Source organism: Vulpes lagopus, chromosome 1 (assembly GCF_018345385.1).
Source record: "Vulpes lagopus strain Blue_001 chromosome 1, ASM1834538v1, whole genome shotgun sequence".
Classification (NCBI taxonomy): Eukaryota; Metazoa; Chordata; class Mammalia; order Carnivora; family Canidae; genus Vulpes; species Vulpes lagopus.
The window spans coordinates 91685962-91707983 of NC_054824.1; the positions used below are offsets into that span (position 1 = coordinate 91685962).

The 22022-nt window shown below is 43.1% G+C and overlaps 2 protein-coding genes across 8 annotated transcripts in view; one reads left to right on the forward strand and one right to left on the reverse strand.

Moving 5' to 3' along the window:
* The window catches only part of BBX (BBX high mobility group box domain containing), a 271785-nt gene extending 266562 nt beyond the window's left edge, over positions 1-5223 (reverse strand). For 4 of the 7 annotated variants that reach the window (XM_041743902.1, XM_041743893.1, XM_041743843.1 and 1 more), the window contains exons 1-2: positions 5074-5223; positions 1727-1798 (exon numbers count right to left, since the gene is read on the reverse strand). The gene's annotated coding sequence lies outside the window, so the exon portion shown is untranslated. Of the gene's footprint in view, positions 1-1726; positions 1799-2687; positions 2707-4006; positions 4046-4541; positions 4675-5073 lie in introns of those variants that run through there. The other 3 variants (XM_041743861.1, XM_041743867.1, XM_041743876.1) reach the window with 3 other exon arrangements.
* On the forward strand, positions 4552-6461 carry LOC121484526 (atherin-like). The gene is made up of 2 exons (XM_041743912.1): positions 4552-5009; positions 5602-6461. The coding sequence occupies exons 1-2, from the start codon at positions 4552-4554 to the stop codon at positions 5663-5665; spliced, it is 522 nt and encodes a 173-aa protein (XP_041599846.1). The 3' UTR covers positions 5666-6461.
* Positions 6462-22022: the final 15561 nt, after the last annotated feature.

Below are 22022 nucleotides of genomic sequence, written 5' to 3' on the forward strand. Positions count from 1 at the left end.
ATTCATTGTCAGGGTGACTTCTCTTAGATCACTACTACAAGTTTTACACTACAAAAACTACTCTCACTTCAAAGACCGAGACTGTTCTTGAAAATATTGTTTTAATGAAGCAGTTGTTTGATACCTCAAAGAAATGCAAGAGCTCATCAGATCGCTTTTATTCTGGAAATTACTGATTCCCATTTTAAATTTTGAATTGGTCAAATATACTTCCACGGGGAAAGAACATTAAAAGTTTGCTTTAGTGAACAAAATAATGCGCCTCACATGTATAAATGTGGTGTTCTTTAGTAAATCAGGAATGCATTTTGAATATTCTTGCCATATGTTCAAAAATGAAAAACTTCTCTTGCAAACAAGCTTTTAAAAAAATTTTTTTTTTTTTAATTTTTTCAAAGACACTGAAATCCACAAACTTTGGTGTGCACTAAATCCATCTTACAGGACCATCTCATTCTGACCATTCCAATTGGACTGTTAGGTACGTGACGTATTAAGAGGTTCTCTTAACTATCTGAAATAATGTGATATTTACATTCCATGAAAGATGTTGGACACGGAATTTATAATCATCTAAGGTTCTCTGCAACATCAGAGTATGTTCTGCTACTATATGGAAACTACCAGAAAGGCCTGGTCCTCAATTTCTCTCATTTTTAAGACAAACTTTTAGTAACATGTATAATATCTTATTAGCAAGTCAGGCAACAAAACAGATCTTTACTTTTTTTTTTTTTTTTAATTGAGAACTGAGTTCAAGTCTATTTCCATTCACAAAATACAAACTCCATCTTCACTAAGGTAGTATTATCGAGTACCGCAACCGATACACACATTTAACTTATCAGCAACCTGGAATATCTGAGGTGTTCCTTACAGTGGAGGGGCATGTTGTAAGCTAATTTTCTGCAATTTGGGCTCAGCTTGCTGCTTTCAAAAGTTCTATAAACCCTAGCCCTAGACCGTTACTTCTCAAAAACTAACTTTACAGGCACTTGTAGTCCCACATGTTATTTCACCAATTTTTCCATTTGGGGGGCCTGCATGTGAAAACAGGCACTTAAGGGATTTCAGAGCTGCTGTTTATTGCATATATATGCTGTTAGAATATATCCAAGTTCTCTAAATGTGTACATTTTGAAGGAAATTATGATGAATTTGGAAACAGTGATTTGCCTTTGATATCAGGCTGGTACACTAAATACTAGATTTGCTATACTGTCCAGTCCACCCTTCCCCACCGCAAAAATAACTGTCACAAACAGCACAAGTTACCCAAGACAGAGCACCTAGGAAAGAGTAGGCAAATGTCAGTCACTATAATTAGAGAGGCATTCTAACACAATGCTTCCTTGGGTTTTTAATAATTCTCTCCACTCAGGCTACAATCTTTCTACAATATTATCTAGTATTAAATTTCCTAGGCCTTGAACTCCCTAAAATTTCATTATCAATTAAAATGACTATTTGAAAGTTTAAGTTTTCAAATGATACTTGCAGATAAATGTGAAGTAAACATCTAGACTACCTTAAAATAATAAATAACAGCAACTGAATTCTACAAAGGAAGACTCATAAATTGACTTCTACTGTGGGAAACTCAGTAAGACAAGATTTCTGGGGTGCTGTAACCCCAGTAAGCCATCTTCTTGTGTGAACAGTAAGGACCCTTCGGCCACTGCTAATAGCCATCCGGCTTCCCTGTAGGAAGAGTTTGCATACTTACCCAGGAAGGCAAATGGAAAGTACACAGGGAGGAAGATGAACTGCGGCAAAGCCTTTGTCATATGATAGTGACCTATAAAGTATCAAATAAGGTACATCATCAGTATGGTAGAGCTTTACAATATAGAGTCCCAACTCCTGCAACACCTAAGAAGGAAGGTCCCCAAAAGCCAGGAGTCCAGCACCCCACCAACCCTTCCCCTCTCTCTGCCTCCCACCCCCACGCGCAAACTGTGCCTGCATTCAGGGAGCAGAGGCTGAGGGTAGCCCAGCTGGCATTCCAGGGTGCCTCCTGCACCCTCGTTCCCTACTCCCCGTATGTACAAAGCTGAAAGTTGATCCTTTTCTGCAAAACCCAAACCCCACACCGCGATCATTCATCAACTTGCACAAGTGATCGCCGCCCCCAGGACAAACAGACCAGTAACCAAATCATAGCAATCGCCAGGCAGCCGGAGAGCCTCCCCTCCCCTGCCCTGCCCTCCCCTCCCCGGTGCACGGTGCACGGTGCTCGGCGGCAGCAGCGGGTGCAGGTAGCGCAGCCCTCAGCCCTGCAGACCTGGGGCGGCCACAGCCGTCGCCCGAACGCCCGGCCCCAGTCGCAATCCCGAGACTGGAGCTCGGAACCGAGCCGGGAAACACAGTCGCCGGAGCCCGGGGAGCCCGGGGAGCCCGGGGAGCCCGGGGCGGCAAGTGCAGGGCCACCGGGTCCCCGAGGTCGGGGTGGGGGGCGCTAGGAAGCCGAGGGGAGGAGGCGAGCGAGGGCTCCCACCCCGCCTTTGTTGCTGGTCACCATCAAGTTTGCATCTTAGTACAAAATGTCGATCTTAAAGGCTGACAAGACAGAGGCAGAGGCACAGGGAGAAAGAGAAAGGGAATAGAGTCCATCTTGCTTTGGGGAAGGGGGGGGAGGAAAATGAAGTACAAATCCCACACTCCCGGCGTAAAAGTCTGCGAAACACCTTTCCATAGCGGAGGAGCAACGAGTGGGGTGTCCCCGAGCCCGTGCCCGCTCGCACCCGCGGCGGCCTGGGCAGAGAACGCCTCCCTCTCCTCCTCTTCCTCCTGCTTCCCCCTCCTCCTCCTCCTCCTCCTCCTCCTCCTCCTCCTCTCCTCCTCCTCCTCCTCCTCCCGCGGGCCCCGGCGAAGATCCCGCCGCCGCCACCGCCGCTGCCTCCGCTGCCCCCCGGGGAGGCGCCGCCACTCCGAGCCCGGACCGCGCGTGGGGCGCGGCGCGCGTGGGGCCGGCGCGGGCGGGGGCGCCGGGGACCCCCCTGCGGCCCCCGCCGCCCGCCGCCTGCAAAAGTCGCGCGAGCAGCGGCGGCGGCGCGCGGGAGAGGGGGCGCGCGTGGGGCCCCCACGCCGCGAGTGGGCAGCCCCGGGGACGGCGAGGGGAGCCCCTCCCCGCGTGGGCAAAGTACCCCCGGCGCCGGCAGCCCGGCGTCGGCGGCCTGGAGACCGGCACTGGACGTGTCATTAGCAGGACGGGCAATGGTTTCAAAGCCCCAGGCCAATGACCATCAGCAGCGGCGGAGCTCGCCCCGTCCCCATCCCCCACAACCTCCACCCACCTTCCCCTCCGAGCCGCCCCCACCTCCACCCCACCTCGCGAAAACTTTTCTGCAAGATCCACCTGGGCTAATCCGTCCTCACACAGTTAAAATATCGCCCAGACCCTACACCCCGGGAGGGAGGGGGAATGCACGCTTTATTTTCCTTTCTACAGAAAGGAAAAGCAAAAAATAGCTTCTCTCTCCGTCTCTCCCTCTCTTCCCCCCCCCCCCCCTCTGTCGTACATGTTGTGTCTTAGCTTTTTTGCATCGTTTCGTTTTACCTTCCTCATTTAGCTTGAAATGATCGCGGCTATTTCACACAAGAAACGTGTTCCAGATTCCTGGGATTTAGGGTCCTTGTACATTACAGGGCTCGGGGTGGGTCTCAGTTACCGTTTAAGTTTCCTACGGTACCGAGACATTTAAAAAATAATAATAATAAAGAAAAGAAAAGAAAAAGAAAGGAAGGAAGGAAGGAAGGAAGGAAGGAGAAAAAAAATGATAATAAATTTCTGAGGGTGAGCGAGCGAGACGAGGTGGAGGAGGGAAAAAGAAAGCTCGAGTCTGATTTCTGTAATTTACTAGCGACCCGGATCGCAGCAAATAACAGTGTAACACGAGTGTGGCTCGCGAGGGCTGGGGAGCTCTTTCTGGAGGCATCGACCCCATCCCCGGATAAAGGATCTGCAAGTTTTCTGTCATCGCGACCATGCAATGCCCTAACTTACCTTCGGAGAGCTGACTTTAGGCAGCCGAGGCCTTCCTCCTCCCTCCACCGCCACCCCCAGCCTCGCTCTCTCCACCTTAAACTTATTGACACAACATAATCCCACATTCAAGCAAAATCCTGACACAGCCTCCCTCCTCCTCTTCCCCCTCCTCTCCCTCTCTCCCTCTCTCTGCCCCCCCCCCCCCGCCTTTCCCTCCCTCTTCTCCCTCGCCCTCTTCCCCCCTCTCCCCTATTCTTCCTCCCGGCTCCTCGGGCGCTACAACAGCACTTTCTCCACTCGCCGCGCGTTCGGTTAGGGGTGGCGGCGGGGGCGGGCGGGGGGGCGCCGGGAGGGCGCCGACCCGCGGGGCCGGAACCCCGAATCCCAACTCTCCAGATGCACGAGCCCCGGGGCTGCTGTTCCCGGTCCGCGACGCACACGGAACGTTGCACGGATCCGCCGAGGGCTGCGGCTCCCCGTACCTCCCTCCCCTGCCCCGGCGCCCCAGGCCCCACCTCCCCCGGCTGCCGAGCCCAGGCGGGGATCCACGTACTTTCGCCGCGATGAAGTTTGGGGCTCCCCGGGCGGCCGCGAGCCTCCCGCCGGCGCGGGGGCCGGCTCTGTTGTTGTTTTCCTCGCGCTGCCCTGCCCGCGCCCCGGCCCCCGTGCCCCGCTCGGGCGGCGCTGCCCGTGCGCCGAGAGGTGCTGGCTGCAAACGCAGGCTGGCACCGGCTGGCCTACTGCTCCCGGCCGGCCCCCCGCCTCCCGCCCGCGGGCACTGCCCCCGCGCCCCCGCCGCCGCCCCCCCGCCGCCGGCCGCCGCGACCCCCGCCCGCGACCTCGCCCGCCCCAAAGTTTTGGCGGAGGGGGCAGAGTGCCCGGCGCGGCGCGGCGGCCGGCGGCGGCGGCGGGCGCGCGGGGCTCCCTCCGGCTTCCTCAAGTCCACCCTCCCGGCCGCCGCCGCCGCCGCCGCCGCCGCTCCTGCCGCGGAGTCCTCGGGGCTGCAGCCGGCGGCTCGCAAGTGAGTCGGGGAAACAGAAAGTGCGGGGAGACGGCCGGGGAGGGCCGGGGCGCGGGGCGCCTACCTCGCGGGCTCGCCGGGCGCGAGGGCGTGTGCGTGGCTCGCCCTCGGCGGCCAGTCGGGGCTCGGCTGTGGGAAAGTGCAGGGGAGCTCGCGGAGCCGCTCTGCCTCCGCTCCACTGAGCTGCTCCACATACAGCCCGGGAGCCCGGGGAGCCCGGCGCCGCTCAGCCTATATAAGGCGGCCTGCCATTGGTCGGCGGCCTGACGGACGGCCCGCGCGGCCAAACACAGCGCCCGTTACACCCAAACACACGCACACATACACACATTTCGCAGAGACACACAAAGATCATCACATTTTCTATTTTCTAATGTTCGGGACCTGTAGACAGTAGGAGAGGACAGGTAGAGAGGCCCAGCGGAGTGGGGCGACGGGGGAGAGCCCTGTCGGCACCAAGTTGCCAGGCTCCAAACTGGTGTCCTTTTGACTTGGGAGGGTTATAGTAATAAACTACAACTCCACTGGATATGGAAGTGAGGGTTTTTTTTTTTTTTCTGTTTTTTTCTTTTCTTTTTTTTTTTTTTTTCAGATCGCTGCCGTGTGGTGCCCCCACGGAGAGAGGCGTGCATTGTGTTACGGTTTATGCAGCCTGACCTGGCTGACAAGTGACCAGGAAGGGCTCTCAGCTGCTGGGATTTCTTTTGTCAATGGGTCAGCAATCGCATAGGCCGGAACAGTGCAGGACAAGTTGATGAGGGCTGGAAGGCGTTCAGGGTGTTCGCGCCTCCTTCCTAGGCGAATTCTGGAAAATCGATACCAACGGGCACAGAAACAAAGCCAAACGTTTTTGCTGGGGTAACCTGCCCACTTTCAGCGGCTCAGGGGACCGCAGATCACCTGCGGGGGCTTACAGATGGTGCTGGGAGGTACAGCAGGTCAGGGAAGGTGGGCTCTTGACACTTTCCCTTAAAGATAGACCTTGCGAGTCAGTATGAGTCAGATGTACAGTCTGCATATTCTGCATGATATTTACTTTACATATTTCACAACATAGGTGAACATCACATGTTGGGTGACTTGGGAGATGGTGAGCGCAAAGGCTGTGCTTTCTGATTTTTTTTTTTTTCTAAGATGCATCTTTGGCACATTATATTCGGCAGTCCTGTATAAACAAGTCAACAGACTGCTGGGGGCAGAAAACCAAAGCTAGAAATTAAGAGGAATAAATTCCAGACCCCATGCTTAAACTAGCTGAACACTCTTGAGCCACTAACTTATCCTCTTTAATGCTCACAGTTGCTCTGGGGTTAATTTTTTTTTCTCTTTTTTTTTAAGATTAAAATAAGAAACTTCCCCCCCCCCACCCACCCCCCAGTTTTCCTTCATTAAGTGTTTATTCAGCATCTACTATGTGCCGGACGTGATCGTAGACCCTAGATGCTTTCTTAAGTTTCCTTCTAATTTAAGAGCCTGAATTATTCTTAAACACAAACATTTTGAAGATTATTAAATAAACACTATGATTTTATGGCCTTGATGCATAGCTGTGACGCTTAAAGGAAAACAGAGAATTTATTTCAAATCCCTTTGATTTCCTTGATGCCATCTTAAGTCATCCAGTGAGTGTTATGCCATCTTAAAGTTATCCAGTGAGTGTGTGTATATGCACGTGGGTAAGAATGGCAAAGAGAAGGAGATACAGGCAGCCTGGGTGCCTCAGAGGTTTAGCGCGGCCTTCAGCCCAGGGCGTGTGATCCTGGAGACCCGGGATCCAGTCCCATGTCAGGCTTCCTGTGTGGAGCCTGTTTCTGTCTCTGCCTCTCTCTCTGTGTGTGTATCATGAATAAATAAAATCTTAAAAAAAAAAAAAAGAGAGAGAGAGAGAGAAGTAGATACAGAGAAAACCTAAGCTCTTGAAAGTTAGAAAACAAATAGTGGTATTTAGAAATACGATGTTTCATTTATTTTTTAAAGAAAAAAAACTTTTAAAAAAGAAAAAGTATATAAAATCACAGCATTTTAAACTGATAATATTAAAAGTTCTATTAATGACACTTTGCATGTATTTGAAAGATGGAACAAAGTGTTCTTTATCCATACTACACTGCAATGAGGTAGGTATTAAGGTACCTCTTTTTTTTCCCATTAGAGAAATGAGACAGGGACAAATTATATAACCTCCTCGATATTATACAGAAGAGCTGTGAAGAAGGAACTTAAACCTAGGACTCTTAAACACCCAACATGAGTTTTGAGTAACTTGACAGTCCTTCCTTCCAAAGGACAAACTTCAGGGATAAGAGGCAAATGGAGGAAAAAATCAGAAAAATTTTCTCAGGATTTCACTGTGCTCTTTTCTGAAGAGGGAAAAAAAAAAAAAAAAAGAATCAACATGGGTTTCTAGGGTTTCTATACTTATTTGCTGATTTAAGTGTTATAATTATTTGCTAGTATATTTATGTTATGAAAGATGTAAAAGACCAGCCTACCCCTAACCTCCAACCCTAACCATAGGAAAATATCCTTTATTTCTTTTTGGTTGCAAAGATTTTTTTCTTTTTTGAATTATGCTTAGCTTAGCAGAATTAGAGATACAGTTTTCAAATGTTTAAATCACACGTTGTTCTCTTTCAAATAGGTAAATGTAAAATGTTCGAGCAGGTATATACATATGTATATTTATGTCTGTGGGGTTTTAAAAAGTATTTATTTGACAGAGAGAGTGCAGAGTGTGGGGGATGGCAGAGGGAGAGGGAGAAGGAATCAAGTAGACTCTGTACTGAGCCCAACGTCAGGCTGAATCCCAGGACCCTGAGATCATGACCTGAGTCAAAACCAAGAGCTGTAGGCTTAACCGATTATACCACCCAGATACCCTTATGTATGTGTTTTTAAAGTGCAGCATTACATGGACATAATATTTATTTTTACAAAGCACATATGCACAAAAACAAAACAAAAAAGCATGAAGTAAAAATCAAATTCAGAGTTCAAATATTTTCTTCCCACACTACTGTGATACAGTCTTATTAGCACATGCCCCAAGGTTTTGCATTGAAGGTTGGTGACCTCTGATAGGGCAGGGTGCTGACCAGGATTGATATAAGAGAGCATAGAGAAGTACACAGAAGTGTCTCACTGCAACACATTACTGATACTGGAAAACTGGTGTGTCCACAGAACCTTTATATTGGGAGAATGACACATTTTTTACATGCATATTATATATTGGTGTTGTATTAGGCATCATGTGGTAGTATAAGCCATCATTCAATAGTCTTCTGCAGATCCTTTATTGAAAGGGATCTATGTGCTACACCCCTGTGCATGCCAGATTCTGGAAAAGGAAAATTGCCTGCTCCTAGCAGAAGTGATAGAATGGAATACCAGTCTCCTGTATGATAGATAAGGCCTCACCACTAAGGAAAAGAGTCTTAGAACTAAACAAAATGTAGTATTTTACCATATAGGAAATACTTTTTAGATTTTTATCATCTCATTTAAGAATAAATATCAGGAAATTTTAAATGGCAATTATGCTCAAAAATTAAAAATACGATCAAGAAAAATCATAGCTTGCATAGAGTTTATTTAACTTTCATAATGTAGGGTTATGAAAATAAAAACAACTCTGTTGTCAGGGTAAAACAGCATTTAAAAGGGTCTAGGAAAAAAATTTAAAAATAAAGGGTCTCCACTTTTCCTGTTTTTACATTTGATGATCAAACAAAGTTCATAAGGTTAGCACATTCCTCCTTCTCCTGGCCTCGATTTGTCCATTTTCTTAATTTTATTTTATATGAGTCATTTATTACAAAATAATTTTTGGAGAGTAAATTCAAATACGTGTGTAAACATACACATATAAGTTTATATTTACTTAAATGTCTATAAATAACATTTACATTCTCATCTATGTACTACTTCTTTATACAATCCTAACTCAAATCCTGATTTCACCACTCCCTAACTGCGTAACCTTGGAAAAATGTCTTAATCACTCTAAGACTCAGTTTTCTTTTTTGTAAAATAGGGATAATACAACTAACCGTAAATGAAATAATCCATATAGAATAATGAAGCCTGGAACCTACTGAATATTCAGTAAATATTGATTTTACTTATCGTTCACACATATAGACCAGTGACAGCTGCTTTACAGAAAGTTTTCTAAGACATAACCAGCATATCAAATGGAGTTCATGGACTTGTTGCAACTCACTCAGCCAGTGTTCATGATTTCCCTTTAGCCGACACGCTACCAACTCCAGCATCTCTGCATGTAAAAGGGATGTCAGACAGATCCCAGGTTAAAGCAAACATCCCATTGAGTGGCCATTATTAAGCACCTAGAAAGGCAAACTTGTAATAAATCCTTCTTTGAAACAAGCCTTGTTTTGCCCATGGAAACTCTATAGATAGTTACAGTGATGAGGGGCCTGCCCTACATAACAATTTTTGCCTTGTACTTCGCCTAGGGAGCCTTGCTTTTTTCCCTCTATAAGAAAATAATAATAACAATAATAATAATAAAGCAAATCACCTCTCTCCTCAAGGCCAAATCCAAGGAACTAAAAATTGGAACTTGGACAATCAAACCACTTTTTAGCACCAATGCAAGCATTCATAATTCTGAAGAGAACCTGCTTTTACTCCATCCCGACAGAGTTGGAAATAAGCAAGAAAGATTAAGGTACCTGGGTGGCTCAGTCAGTTGGGCCTCCGACTCTTGGTTTCGGCCCAGGTCGTGATCTCTGGCGTCGGTCCTGGGATCAAACACTGTGTTGAGCTCCAAACACCACCTGGAATCTGTTTGAGATTCTTTCCCCCTCCTTTTCCCTCCCACTTTGCTCCTCCCTGTTCTACCCTACCCCCGTCCTCTGTTCTCTCTCTCTCTCTCTAATAAATAAATAAAGTCTTTAAAAAAAAAGAAAGAAAGAAAGATTATCTAGCTTTCCTAGAGTGAATTCCCCACTCTTATGATCTTCTACAATATTTTCTCTATATTACTCTTAAGGCATTCAAATCCCTTGCTTTGTATTACATTAGTTGTGTGTAGAGAAAAGAAACACCTAAAGAAATGATATCTCCTTGGTTCTATTTTCAGGATAGTGGTTACCATAAGAACTTGTACATTGCCTAACATGTAACAGTAACTCAACGAAGATTTGCAGATTTGCAAAACGAAGGAACAAAAGAAAGAAGAACAAACAAAAAGTCTATGAATTCTAGGAAGGATGGGAGAGAATATAGAGATGAGAGCGGTGCCAGGAAATGCAGGGTATCTGAGGTATGTGGTGACCAGAACTTACATTGTAATCTTCACAGGTTATACTTGCATATTACTTTAATTTTCTAAAGCACATCCGAGTGCATACTCACTAATGCCCACATGAGCTGGGTGAAACAAAGAAAGGGACTTTCTTTTTAAAATTGAAAAAAATTGAAGCAGGGAAAGGCTAAATGATTTCCTCAATGTTACACAACTAGTAGCAGAGCAGGACTTAGCTGTACTAAGGTCCTAGACAGCTAGTCCTGCAAGCTTTCTGCCTTGGAAGAGAGAAGGAGGGGGAGTCACCAAGGAGTCACTTAAGGATCATACCATAAAACGAGGTCTCTGAGTGGACGATGATTTTGCGCTAATGGATTTGATAATAAAACCAGTAAGCACTAGCGTTAACATTAGACAGTCTTTCTAGCTACGGTCTCATTAGAAGCTTCAACAACATCCCAACAAGGACTGTCTACTATGATACATCCAGCTCCTGGGAACTCCCTTCTTCTCAAGACAATCTGTTTCATCTTCTAACAGTTTTGACCACCACAGAGTTCTTCCTGATATTTAACATAATTTCTCTCCTCTCAAGTATTATCCATTGTTCCTTATCCTCTTCCCTTGTTACCACACAGAACAATCTAATCCCTCTTCCATGGAGCACTTGAAATATGTGAAGGCAGCTGTCATGATGGCCTCCTGCCTCGAGTTGTGCCTTTTTCAGATGAACAGTCTTAGTTCCTTAAAACATTTTTCCTAGGTCACCATTTTCAATTCTTGCTCTCCTCTCAAACCCTGCCTATTTTTTTTGTGGTGTGTTCCTTCAAGTGGGATATCTAGAGGGGGTGGGGGCTGAGGCAGTGTACAGTACAGCATGACCATGGCTCCCTTATCCTTGATACAAAATTTCTATTACTGCAGCCTAAGATGGAAGGCTTTTTGCTTTTTTGGCAGTCACATCACTCTGCTGAGTGATATTGTGCTTATTCGCCAAAAAACTTTTTGAAAAGTAGGCTGTTAAGCCAGTCTCCTCCTTTCTGTATGATATAATGTATTTTGGGGAAACTGAGGCATAAGCCTTTATAACCCTGGAATTATATAGTGGTTAAGAGCTGAGGCTCTGGAGTTATAACAACATGGGTTAATAGCTTGGCTCTAACACTTACTGACTTTGTGAATTTGAACAAGTTGCATAACCTCTTTTTGCTATGGCTCCTCATGTGCTAAGGGATGGTAATATGTACCTCATAAAGTTACTGTAGGGGCAGCCCTGGTGGCCCAGCGGTTTAGCGCCGCCTTCAGCCCAGGGCCTGATCCTGGAGACCTGGGATGGAGTCCCACGTCGGGCTCCCTGCATGGAGCCTGCTTCTCCCCCTCTGTGTCTCTAATGAATAAATAAATAAAAAATCGTAAAAAAATAAAAATAAATAAAGTTACTGTAGGAATTGAATAAAACAATATATATAAAATACTTAAAACAGCACTTGTCGTATGATAAGCATTCAGTGGATGGTAAAATAATTTTTCTTTAGCTGATGAGATTCAGCCCTGAATTCCTTTTGCTAACTTCTTATTCTTGTATGCTGATTATTTCATTCAACCTGTTTGCTATTGATCTCACCATCTTTGGTTCATTCACAGATGTGAATGCCTTCCTGACATTTTTCCAAGCCATTTTTAAAAGCATCATCGAAGGCAGAACCCAGGGCACATACCTCCAGAGAGGTTAACATACATAGTTTACTGGCACTCCCGTGGTCACAGTTGCTGAAACTGTGATAGACCCACCTAATTTCACCTAAATTTAAACATTTTTAACCTAAGGAAATAATAAAGCATAATATGGTAATCATGTAGACACTTCATTACTGAACATATTATTAACTGCCTCAAATTTATTTATAGGAAGTAAAAATTTTATATACAATCGAAGCCCCTTTCCCTGGTCCAAATCCTTTCCAGTTCTCCCCAGAGGTGGCCGCTATTTTGTTATTTTACTCTCATCCTACCCATATGTTTTGCAGCCCACTCAGGAAAATACCTGATATGACTTTATCAAAGAAAATATTTTTATGAAATTTTCATTCACTAAGCTATTAGAGAAGAATTCTTTGGTGAGCAGTGTATACTAACTGGTTAATTACAATGAAAACAGAATGGCTCTTAGAAATTTTTAAAAAGCTAGGGAACTAGATCTCAGAAAGCCCAGGACACTCCCAACTCCACTGAGTTCAGTTTCAGGTGAGAATATAGTTGTTCTCATTATGATGAACTTGCTCAATCTCTCTTTTATCTTTTTTTTAAAAGATTTTATTTATTTTTTTATTTATGAGAGACACAGAGAGAGAGGCAGAGACACAGGCAGAGGGAGAAGCAGGCTCCAAGCGGGGAGCCCGATGTGGGACTCGATCCCTGGACTCCAGGATCACACCCCACCCTGAGCCAAAGGCAGATGCTCAACCACTGAGCCACCCACTCTTTTTATCCTTTATGCCACTGAAAAGAATAGAATGGAAGAGTCCAATCACCTTTACCCAAGTTTCAGGTTTACCCTTTGGCCAGTTAGAAGAGGACACTTTGCTTGACCCTCCCAACAAGACTGCATGCTTACTTGGGGTGTGGAGGACAGGCCAGTGGTGGAGGCTTCAGGGAGGTGAGTTAGGACAGAAATATTTAGGTAGATGCAATGTATTGGTAACATTGGTACCTGGAAATTCATAGGTGTTGGTTTTATAACTTACCTAAATGTTATATTATTCTTTTGCATGTGGCAAATATATTTTGAAAAAGAAGTAAACTTTAAGAAAACAGAAAAGGTTGCATACAAAGATGTGGTTTTATAACTTACTTGGATGTTACATTATTCTTTCACATGTAGCAAATATATTTTGAAAATCACAATAAACTAAGAAAACAGTAGGGAAAAAAAAGGTTGCATACAAAGAAGGCTTTTAGTTTCCCAAAGTAAAATTGTGGTTCTGCTAAGAGAAGGCAAATAGATACTGGGCTGATGAAAACAGATCTGTAACATTTCCAACAGCCACAGTGCAACTGAACTAGCTATCAGTTTATTAACCCTGTTACGAAAGAAAAATAGGTTTAGGCTAGTCTCAGTGACCCTATGCTGGCTGTCCTTTTTCTAAGTATGCACAGATTTTTCCTTCACTTTGCCTATCTCAGTCAGATTTCATTTCATTTCAAGGATCATAAAGCCACTCAGATAAGCTTAAGGAAAAAGGGAAGTTAACTGTGCAAATATTGGGGTCTCTTGCAGAACTCGAAGACAGTAAGAATAACCAGGCACAAAAAGGAAAGCACACTGCCTGTCACTGTTACCAAGTGAGGGGCAGCTATTCACCTGTTTCGGAGGGCTGCTCTTGTGGTGTTTGTAGACAGAAAAAGTTTTCTAAAGTAAACATCATAATTGGAGGACAGGAGGAGTAGTCTCTTCCATAGTACTTTCTAGAATCTTATGTAGACTTGGTGTCTCATTTATCACCTATAATTTGCAGAGCCCACCTTTTCCCTCCCAATCCTAAGAAATTTAACTGCAATTATTCAGAATGTTTATGGCCTGGTTTTTATACCCACATATGTTCAGAAGTAAATTATTTCTTAATATAGTTATTTGTTATGTTCCTTGATTCATTCCAGAATTCATTCCTTGATTTCAGTTAGTCTACAACGGTTCAAACTTAACGGCACGTTTTCTGAGGTATTATTCAATAGCCCTTCAATATCTCAACTCATTTAGAGTGCGTAGGTGGTCTCCTAAAATTTTTTAACTTATTTTTTACTTTCTATTACATTCTATAGCAATCTACTCAAACTAGCTAAAGAAAAGGAGGATTTATTAGAATCACTCCACAGGTAAGGTTACAGTGAGGAACGACAAACAGAAAGCTATCATTTAAATCCCAAATGAGGCACCTGGGTGGCTCAGTCAGTTAAGCATTGGCCTTTGGCTCAAGTCATGATCCCAGGGTCCTGGGATAGAGCCCCACATCAGGCTCCCAGCTTCCCCCTCTCCTTCTGCCTCCTGCTCCTCCTGCTTGTGTGCTTGCTCTCTCTCTCTGTCAAATAAATAAATGAAATCTTAAAAAAAAAAAAAAAATGAAGTGGAGTTATCTGAGCTTAGAGGTAGGCGTTAGGCCAGGGACATTGTCTGAAGGTGCAGTTGCAATGCAGGAAGCATACAGCTGGCAGAAAAGTTGCTTTTTCCTGAAATGGAATGGGACAGACAGGAGAGGCCTACAATTGAGAAGTTAACCAAAACAATGATGTTTTGTAGTAAAGGAGATAAAACTAGGAGAAGGGGGAGGGTTGTGTCAAATGGTGGTTTTTGTATGAATTCACCTCTCGGCTCACCTTCACCATCTGTGAGTTGCTGAAAACAAGTATATTAAGGTTGGCCTACCAGAAGGGACAGCTTTAAAACGAACAATGTGATAGTAGTGCTCGAAGAGGAGGCATTAAGTACATTGCCTGAAGTTAGACTGAAGTCTCTTGACCATGGAAGAATTGAGTCCTGGTCTTAGGAGTACTTAGCTCTTTGGAAAGGGATGGTTTCTTTTTCTGTCATTCAACACTTTTTCTTACAGTGCCATCTTCTTCCTTGTTTAAAAACAAACCTAATCCGTTGAATTGCTGGAGTTCTCTTTCCAAATTTCAGACGGACTGTTACACATTTGTTAGAGTACTGGCCTTTGGCCAGCGACATTCGAGAGAAGAAAAACTGAAATGACTAACTTTGCTTGTCACCATAAAGAAGGAGGGAGGAAAGAAAGGAAAGAAGGAAAGAAATGGGAAGGGAAGAGTTCAGAAGCTGCCAACCCTTGGCTCTGACTTTGCATTCAGATGTGACCTGAGTAGGAGTTGAAGAAGGGGAGGAAATAAATACCAAGAAAACCTTTCCCTAAGTGGATAATTCTGGATTAGAGGAAGAAAGCCTCTTTAGCAACACCTGGGTCCCTAGCATCAGACAGAAGGGTAAGGGTCTCTGAGTAGACATCAACTGCTGTAGACATCACTAAGGCCATGGCTGCAGCAAGAAAAAGGCCTCCTTTTGTCACCCTGACTTAGACAGGTATGGCCTTCCTATCAAACCTTAATTGCTGAGCAGAGTCCCAGAGTTCCTTCTCTCCAGGCACTCTTGTTCTGTTCAGAGAAGAAAAGCAGGCAGCAGCAAGTCCTCACTTTTTCAAGCCCACCCACCCACCTACTCCATCAAGGCTTCCCTTCCTAATGTGGGGGCCTGTACCTGTTCTCCCACCCTTTACAGACTGGAATGGTCTCTAACACTCCAAAAGGAAAACCGCTACCATTTGGGAAGTTATCTTAAAGTGATGACTGGAGAAGAATGGGTCCAAGGTCTTGGTGGTCCTCTGAGAAATCATGGTTTTTCAATCCTGAGAGAAGTAAAGAAAAAAGAGGCATTAGTCAAGCTCGACTATTATCCTGGTGAGATTGGAAAAAAGAACGAAGCTGTAAAAGCCACTGGTTCATGGAGCCAATCATTCATTAATTCATTCAACAGCATTTATGAAGTGCCTTCTCTGTGCCAGGTATTGTGGTTATTGCAAGGGACACCAAGCAGATGTGGTACCCGTGGTAAGGGAGCTTGTGGCCGAGCAGTGGAGACAGATGTGATATACAGCATAATACAAAATGTTCCTCGGATTCAGGAATACAGGCAGAACAAGCTGGCTTGCAATGCTAGAAGAATCTAAAACTGAAGGAAAAATTGCAGGACCTGAGGCTGCCCACAGTTTAGCTGTTTTTTAAAGAGTAAAGAGGTTTTGTTTAGTCAGGTAAGGAAAAAGACTGGCTTATGAGATCTTTAGATTCTTAAACTGGTTTTGTATTCTAAGTAAAATGCCACTTTGGGACATGTCGTTTTTATGATTTTTGTGGTCAGTATTATTCTTTTTAAACTCTAGGGTCTGTGTGTAGTAGTGAGTGCTTGGGAGAGATTATTGTGTCTGCTTCAGAAATTTCGGTAAAAGGCTAAAGGTATTAGGAATACTCAGGAAAGGAAGTTTACTACTAGTAATTATAAGAAGACATGTCGGGAAATACACACAGAAGATTTCGGGTGGCAGCTACGCTGAACAAGAAGAAAGTTTATGTGCTGGCAACGAGAATGACTATTTCCGTAGTGAAAACGTGTTCGGTAAGAATGACAAACACTGGATATTGATGTAGATTTTCGTTTTTATTTATATTTTAGAGAGGCATAATTACATTTTGATTTTATGTCATTTCTTATGGAATAGACCTGTTACTCTACTGGAATTGTGTATCCTCAGTAAGCTTTGCAATTTGTATTGATATTTGCTTTATCCGTGCATGTTCATAGGGTGTGTGTGAACTAAAGCTCCCAGTGGAGGCAGAATTGTTCAGAGCTTAAGAGCTGGTGTTTCTGGAGTCAGAAAGATCTGAATTCAAACACTAGCTCTATGTACCAGTTGTATGACGTTGGACAGACTCCTTAAAGCTGCCAAGTCAGAAGCCTCAGTTTCCAAAACTGTAAGATGGGGAGGAGGCAGGGTTCCTCTAAGGCCTATTGTAGGAATTAAACAAGATGCTGCATGTAAAAACCATCCCTGACACTCAATAAATCATAACTCTTATTTTAAATAAGCCCTGTTAGATAGAGTAATATTTTGTGTCCGGTGCTATGGAGCCCTGGAAGATAAATAGAAATTTTATATTCCAGGGGTGATCATTGAAACCCTTGAGAAATTTGGGTGGGCTAGTCTTTGAAGATTGCTAAAATTTAATATGGTGGCACAATAATTGCAATGGATGGAAGATACTAAATATTTCCCTCTTTTTTTTTTTTTTAACAAAAGATAGTGGTATCCACAATTTTCTAAGTAACTGAAATTTACCCTGGAGAATTTCAGAGTATTTATGCACTCCTGACTTGACTTGTTTAGGTTTCTTAATATGTGTCAGTAGTAGAACAAGAGCTCATTTTTAGCTCTAAGTCACCACTGCACCCTTAGCACTCGTCAGTCTTATGATAGCAGTTTTCAAATTGTGATTCATCAGAATTGCCCAAGTGACTTGTTTAAAATCCAGATTCCTGGCCCTGACCTGTGAAGAAGTGTCTGAATTTCAAATAAATATACCAACCCAGCTGATTTGTATCAACACTAAGGGTAAGAATGATTAGACCACACATATATGAGCTATACCCTGGATGCTCCTCCTGTCAGGTTGTGCTATTATTTAAATGGTAACTCGTGTGAGACATTTATGGGCACACTCTAACATCCTCACAGGACATAAAACTTTTTGTTTTCTATGCCTTAACGACCACTGCAAATCACTTGATTAATAATGATTTACTTTCTCTTGTTGTCTGCAGAAACAACTGTCTTTCCTTGCTTGCAATGGTAACAGCTAAGTGTTACTTTATCCTTATTATTATGGTAGGGCCAGGGTTGGGGCAAATGTGAACAGAGGTATGGTTGTGGTCCACAGAGAACCCCTCATTTACCCAAACTTCTCCATGGATGAACTTGCTACATCTGGCCTTTCTTTCCCCAGTCCTTAAAGTCTCGTATATTCCTGGTATATATTCTCATGATATTATCCCCAACCTACCTATCTCTGAGAATTCTGGCCTGATCCCTACTCCAGATCCACTTTGATTACATCAGGACAGATATCTGTGATTGCTATCTCATTGCCTCTAGAAGACATTTCTTAGCTGTGAAGGTGGTAAAAATTATATTTTCATGTTCCAGTTTGTAAATAGAAAAAGAAATACTGTGTACATGTAAAAGTGTCAAAGTGAGTTACAGGGTAGGGAGAAGAAGGAAAAGATACCTATGAAACTAGGGAAGAAATCTCTACCTCTGGTTGCCTGACCTACATGGTCACAGGCAAAGACGCATGAGCCATGCAGGCAGTTGCGATGCCTGCTGCCCCCAACATGTTGAATCTGGGAGTACTGAGGTTGCTAAGCCATTTTCTCCTGCCCAGGTAACATGACAAATTCTAATATTTGAAGTTCTGGGGTTTCAGTGATTGATTAGTTGGAAGTTTACTTTTGGTTGGATATATTTTTAGGTGGTCCTCCTAGCTTTATTGGAAATGGACATTCTTTTTTTTTTTTTTTCTTAAGATTTTATTTTTATTTTTTTAAGATTTTATTTTTAAGTCATGTCTACAGTCAGCATGGGGATTGAACTTACAACCCTGAGATCAAGATTCACGTACTCTACCGAATGAGCCAGTCAGGCACCCCCGAAATAGACATTCTTTATGTGGTACATTTGGAGATTGCAACTCAGAAAAGCAAAATCTCTTCAACATGAATCAACTGGTGTCTCACAAAAGAAACCTGTCCATTTAGCCGCTTTAATAAAATCAGGCCCATGTGCTGAGATGGTCACACTCATGCTCCAGTTCACCTTAAGGGAATTACTCTTCTTATAATTCTATGGTCCCCCATCTTTGCTCTGCATCTTGTCCAAGCCTTTTCACATGTAACCATGTGATATGTCAAGATGTGCCTACCTCCTTATTCTTCACTTTCTCAGTTTTATTATTCAACAACTATTTCCTGAGTGCATGCTACTTTCAAGCTATTATGCTAAGTACTATTTAAGTAAGAACAAAATAGACCCAAATCCTTGCCATCATGGAGCTTATATTCTAATTGAGGGGAGCAATATAATAGACCATAAACAGAGTAAATAAGCCAATGGGATAAGTGTTATGGAAAAAGAGAGAACAAGAGAATGGAGACTGCGTGTGGGGGTAGAGGTGTTCCCATTTTAAATGAGATGATCAGGATAGGACTCACTCTTTGTTTAAACAGAAGGAGAGTGGGAAATGCCTTTCTCAGTATCCTTAGGTAACTCTAGGCAAAAGTGAGAGGCTGGAATTTCTAAAGGAAGTGGAACCTCATTTTTTAATTTTTCAAATTCAGCAGAAAAGCAGCAGAAGGAACTTACTGATGCTTGAGCATTAGGTGGCAAGAACTGTTTTTGTATGTTTTCTTTTTGACCTGATTCACCTCTTGTACCTAAGGTCATAGAATCTCCCTCGTTCTCTTTGGTTTCATGTCTCAAGACCTTGAGGATGGAAAATATTATCAATAAAAGATGAGAAATTAGGGCTTCTTATGCTAGATTTCATATTTTATATAACAGAAATCCTTTGCAACTCAGGGAAACATGTGATTTAATTATAAATCCATGATTGGATTTAACTTTAGACCATTTCTATTAAAACCAAGTAGCATAATTTTTTCTGAAGCCTGATAAAGGAGGCGAGCCCTGCAGCGGGATTTAAAGTCTGGGGACTGCCCAGCCCTGCCACTAGCCATCATTCCACAGTTCTATGTCTAAGACTTTCTTACCTGTGAATTGCTGGTAGGAGGAGTTATCCCTTCTACCTCTCTAATTCTGTGAGTCTTTGAAAAGCTCCAAGAAAATTTCTCTCCTAGAGACTAAAGCAGGTATAATGTGTGGGCCTCTAATCTCTTGACATCTGCTTTATTGAAAACCGCAATTAAGGTGATTTGTCCATTTTTGGATGGGAACAAAAATGGAGTGGTAATCTTCCTCATATTATTTGTACCTCTTTACCTCTCATGGTATAAATGAAGGGGAGAATGCTCTCTTACTACATACTGCTCATCAGCACTTTTTAAAAAAGATTCTACATTTATTTGATTTTTTAAAGTAACCTCTACCCCCAATGTAGGTCTTGTACCCATGAAACCAAGACCAAGAGTTGCATGCTCTACCAACTGAGCCAGCCAGGCACCCTTGCTCATCAACATTTTTGCCATGTATATAGAATTTCAAGGCCTTACCATCAGATGTTATCTCTCAAAACACTTAAGATATTTCAGTATTTATAAACCTAAAAAGACCTACAAGTGACAAAAGCCTGTCCTTAAGGTCTCAAAGCCTTTATTTTTACTTTACCATTATTGTTTTTACATCAGAGTTAATTATATTAGTAATATATTATAACATAAGTAATATATTATAATCTCCATTTTACATGGAAAGAAGTTGAAATGCACACAAAAGTCTACTAAAAATAATCAAAGTCACTCCACTGTGTAAACCCAGACCTTTCCTTAATCTTCTAAACTAGGGATTGGCAAACTACTGCCTGCAGGCCAAATCTGCTTTCCCTTCCTCTCCTTCCCCCACAACCTGTTTTTATATGGTTTTTACATTTTTTAATGGTTAAAAAAACCCAAAAGACTAATATTTTGTGACATATGAAAATTATATGAAATTCCCAGTTCAATGTTCATAGATAAAGGTTTAGTGGAACACAGCCACTCCCATTATTTATATATTATCTGCTTATATATATGGCCACTTTCTCTCAAAAATAGCCGAGTTGAGTAGTTGTGACAAAAATCATATGGCCCATAAAGCCTAAAATATTTACTGTCTGTCCCTTTATGGAGAAAGTTGCCAATCCCTGGTCCAGACCATATGGGAGTCTTTGTTAGGGGTCTAAGGAAAACATATGTAGACTCATGGCATTTCAGCTCTGCCTTATTTTACATATACTTGCACATGGTACCGAGAAAACTACACATGTCTTTTCCCATCGGGCTGCCTTTCCTCCTTTATGGATTGGTTACTTGTTGTCATTTGTTATTCATGGAAATCTCTATTTGTTCATTCATCCACTCCACAAATCCTTACCATACAGCTGCCTGGGAACAAGTGACTAACAAAAAGTAGCTTGATTAATTAAATTTTAGAGACAAGTAATAGGTAGATGTAAACCATTATGATATAATAGTGAGAGGGGCCACCTAAAAGTTATGACTGGGGAAAAAGGAAAGGCGTTTGATTCAACTGAAGGTGTCGATGAAGGCTTTCTAGGAAGACATTTGAACTGAGGACAAGAGGAGGACAAGGTCTGGGGAGGGGACAGACATTTCATATTAGACAGAGCAATACAATTGTCCCTCCTTATCTGCAGCTTTTCTTTGTGTTTTCAGTTACCCTTGGCCAATCCAGACGGATCATCATAAAGGTCGATAGTAGCCTAACGCCACATCACAATGCCTATGTCAGTTCACCTCACTTTATCTCATCACTTAGGAATTTCATCATCACCCCACATCATCCAAAGAAAAAGAGTGAGTATAATATAAGAAGATATTTTGAGAGGAACCTGGGTGGCTCAGTGGTTGAGTGTCTACTTTTGGCTCAAGTCATGATCCCAGGTCCTGGGATCAAGTCCCACATCAGGCTCCCCACAGGGACCCTGCTTCTCCCTCTGCCTATGTCTCTGCCTTTCTCTCTGTGTCTCTCATGAATAAATAAATAAAATCTTTTAAAAAAAAGATATTTTGAGAGAAAAAGACCACATTCATATAACTTTTATTACAGTATATTGTTACGATTGTTCTATTTTACTATTGTTGATCTCTTAAGATGCCTAATTTACACATTAAACTCTTTCATAGGTATGTATGTGTAGGAATTAGATAGTTTGGTACTACCCACTAGGGTCTTGGAACATATCCCCCGTGGGTAAGGGAGGTACTCCTGTATTTTCTAAGACCTGTATTAGTCAGGGTTCAGTGTAGGAAAGAGAAACCAAGATTGTCATTTTAATCACAAAAGGGCCAGAAAAATGGGCTGTAGGCTAGCCCACCAGGAATGATTCCCGAAAGACTATAGTCCCACTGAGCCATGACTGGAATTAGTACAAGACCTGATGAGGAATCA

Bases quoted from the DNA above. Each gene is read 5' to 3' on its own strand.
- LOC121484526 (XM_041743912.1), top strand. From the start codon at position 4,552: ATGAAGTTTGGGGCTCCCCGGGCGGCCGCGAGCCTCCCGCCGGCGCGG. The intron at 5,010-5,601 runs GTGAGTCGGGGA...TTTTTTTTTCAG, and splicing joins CTGCAGCCGGCGGCTCGCAA to ATCGCTGCCGTGTGGTGCCC.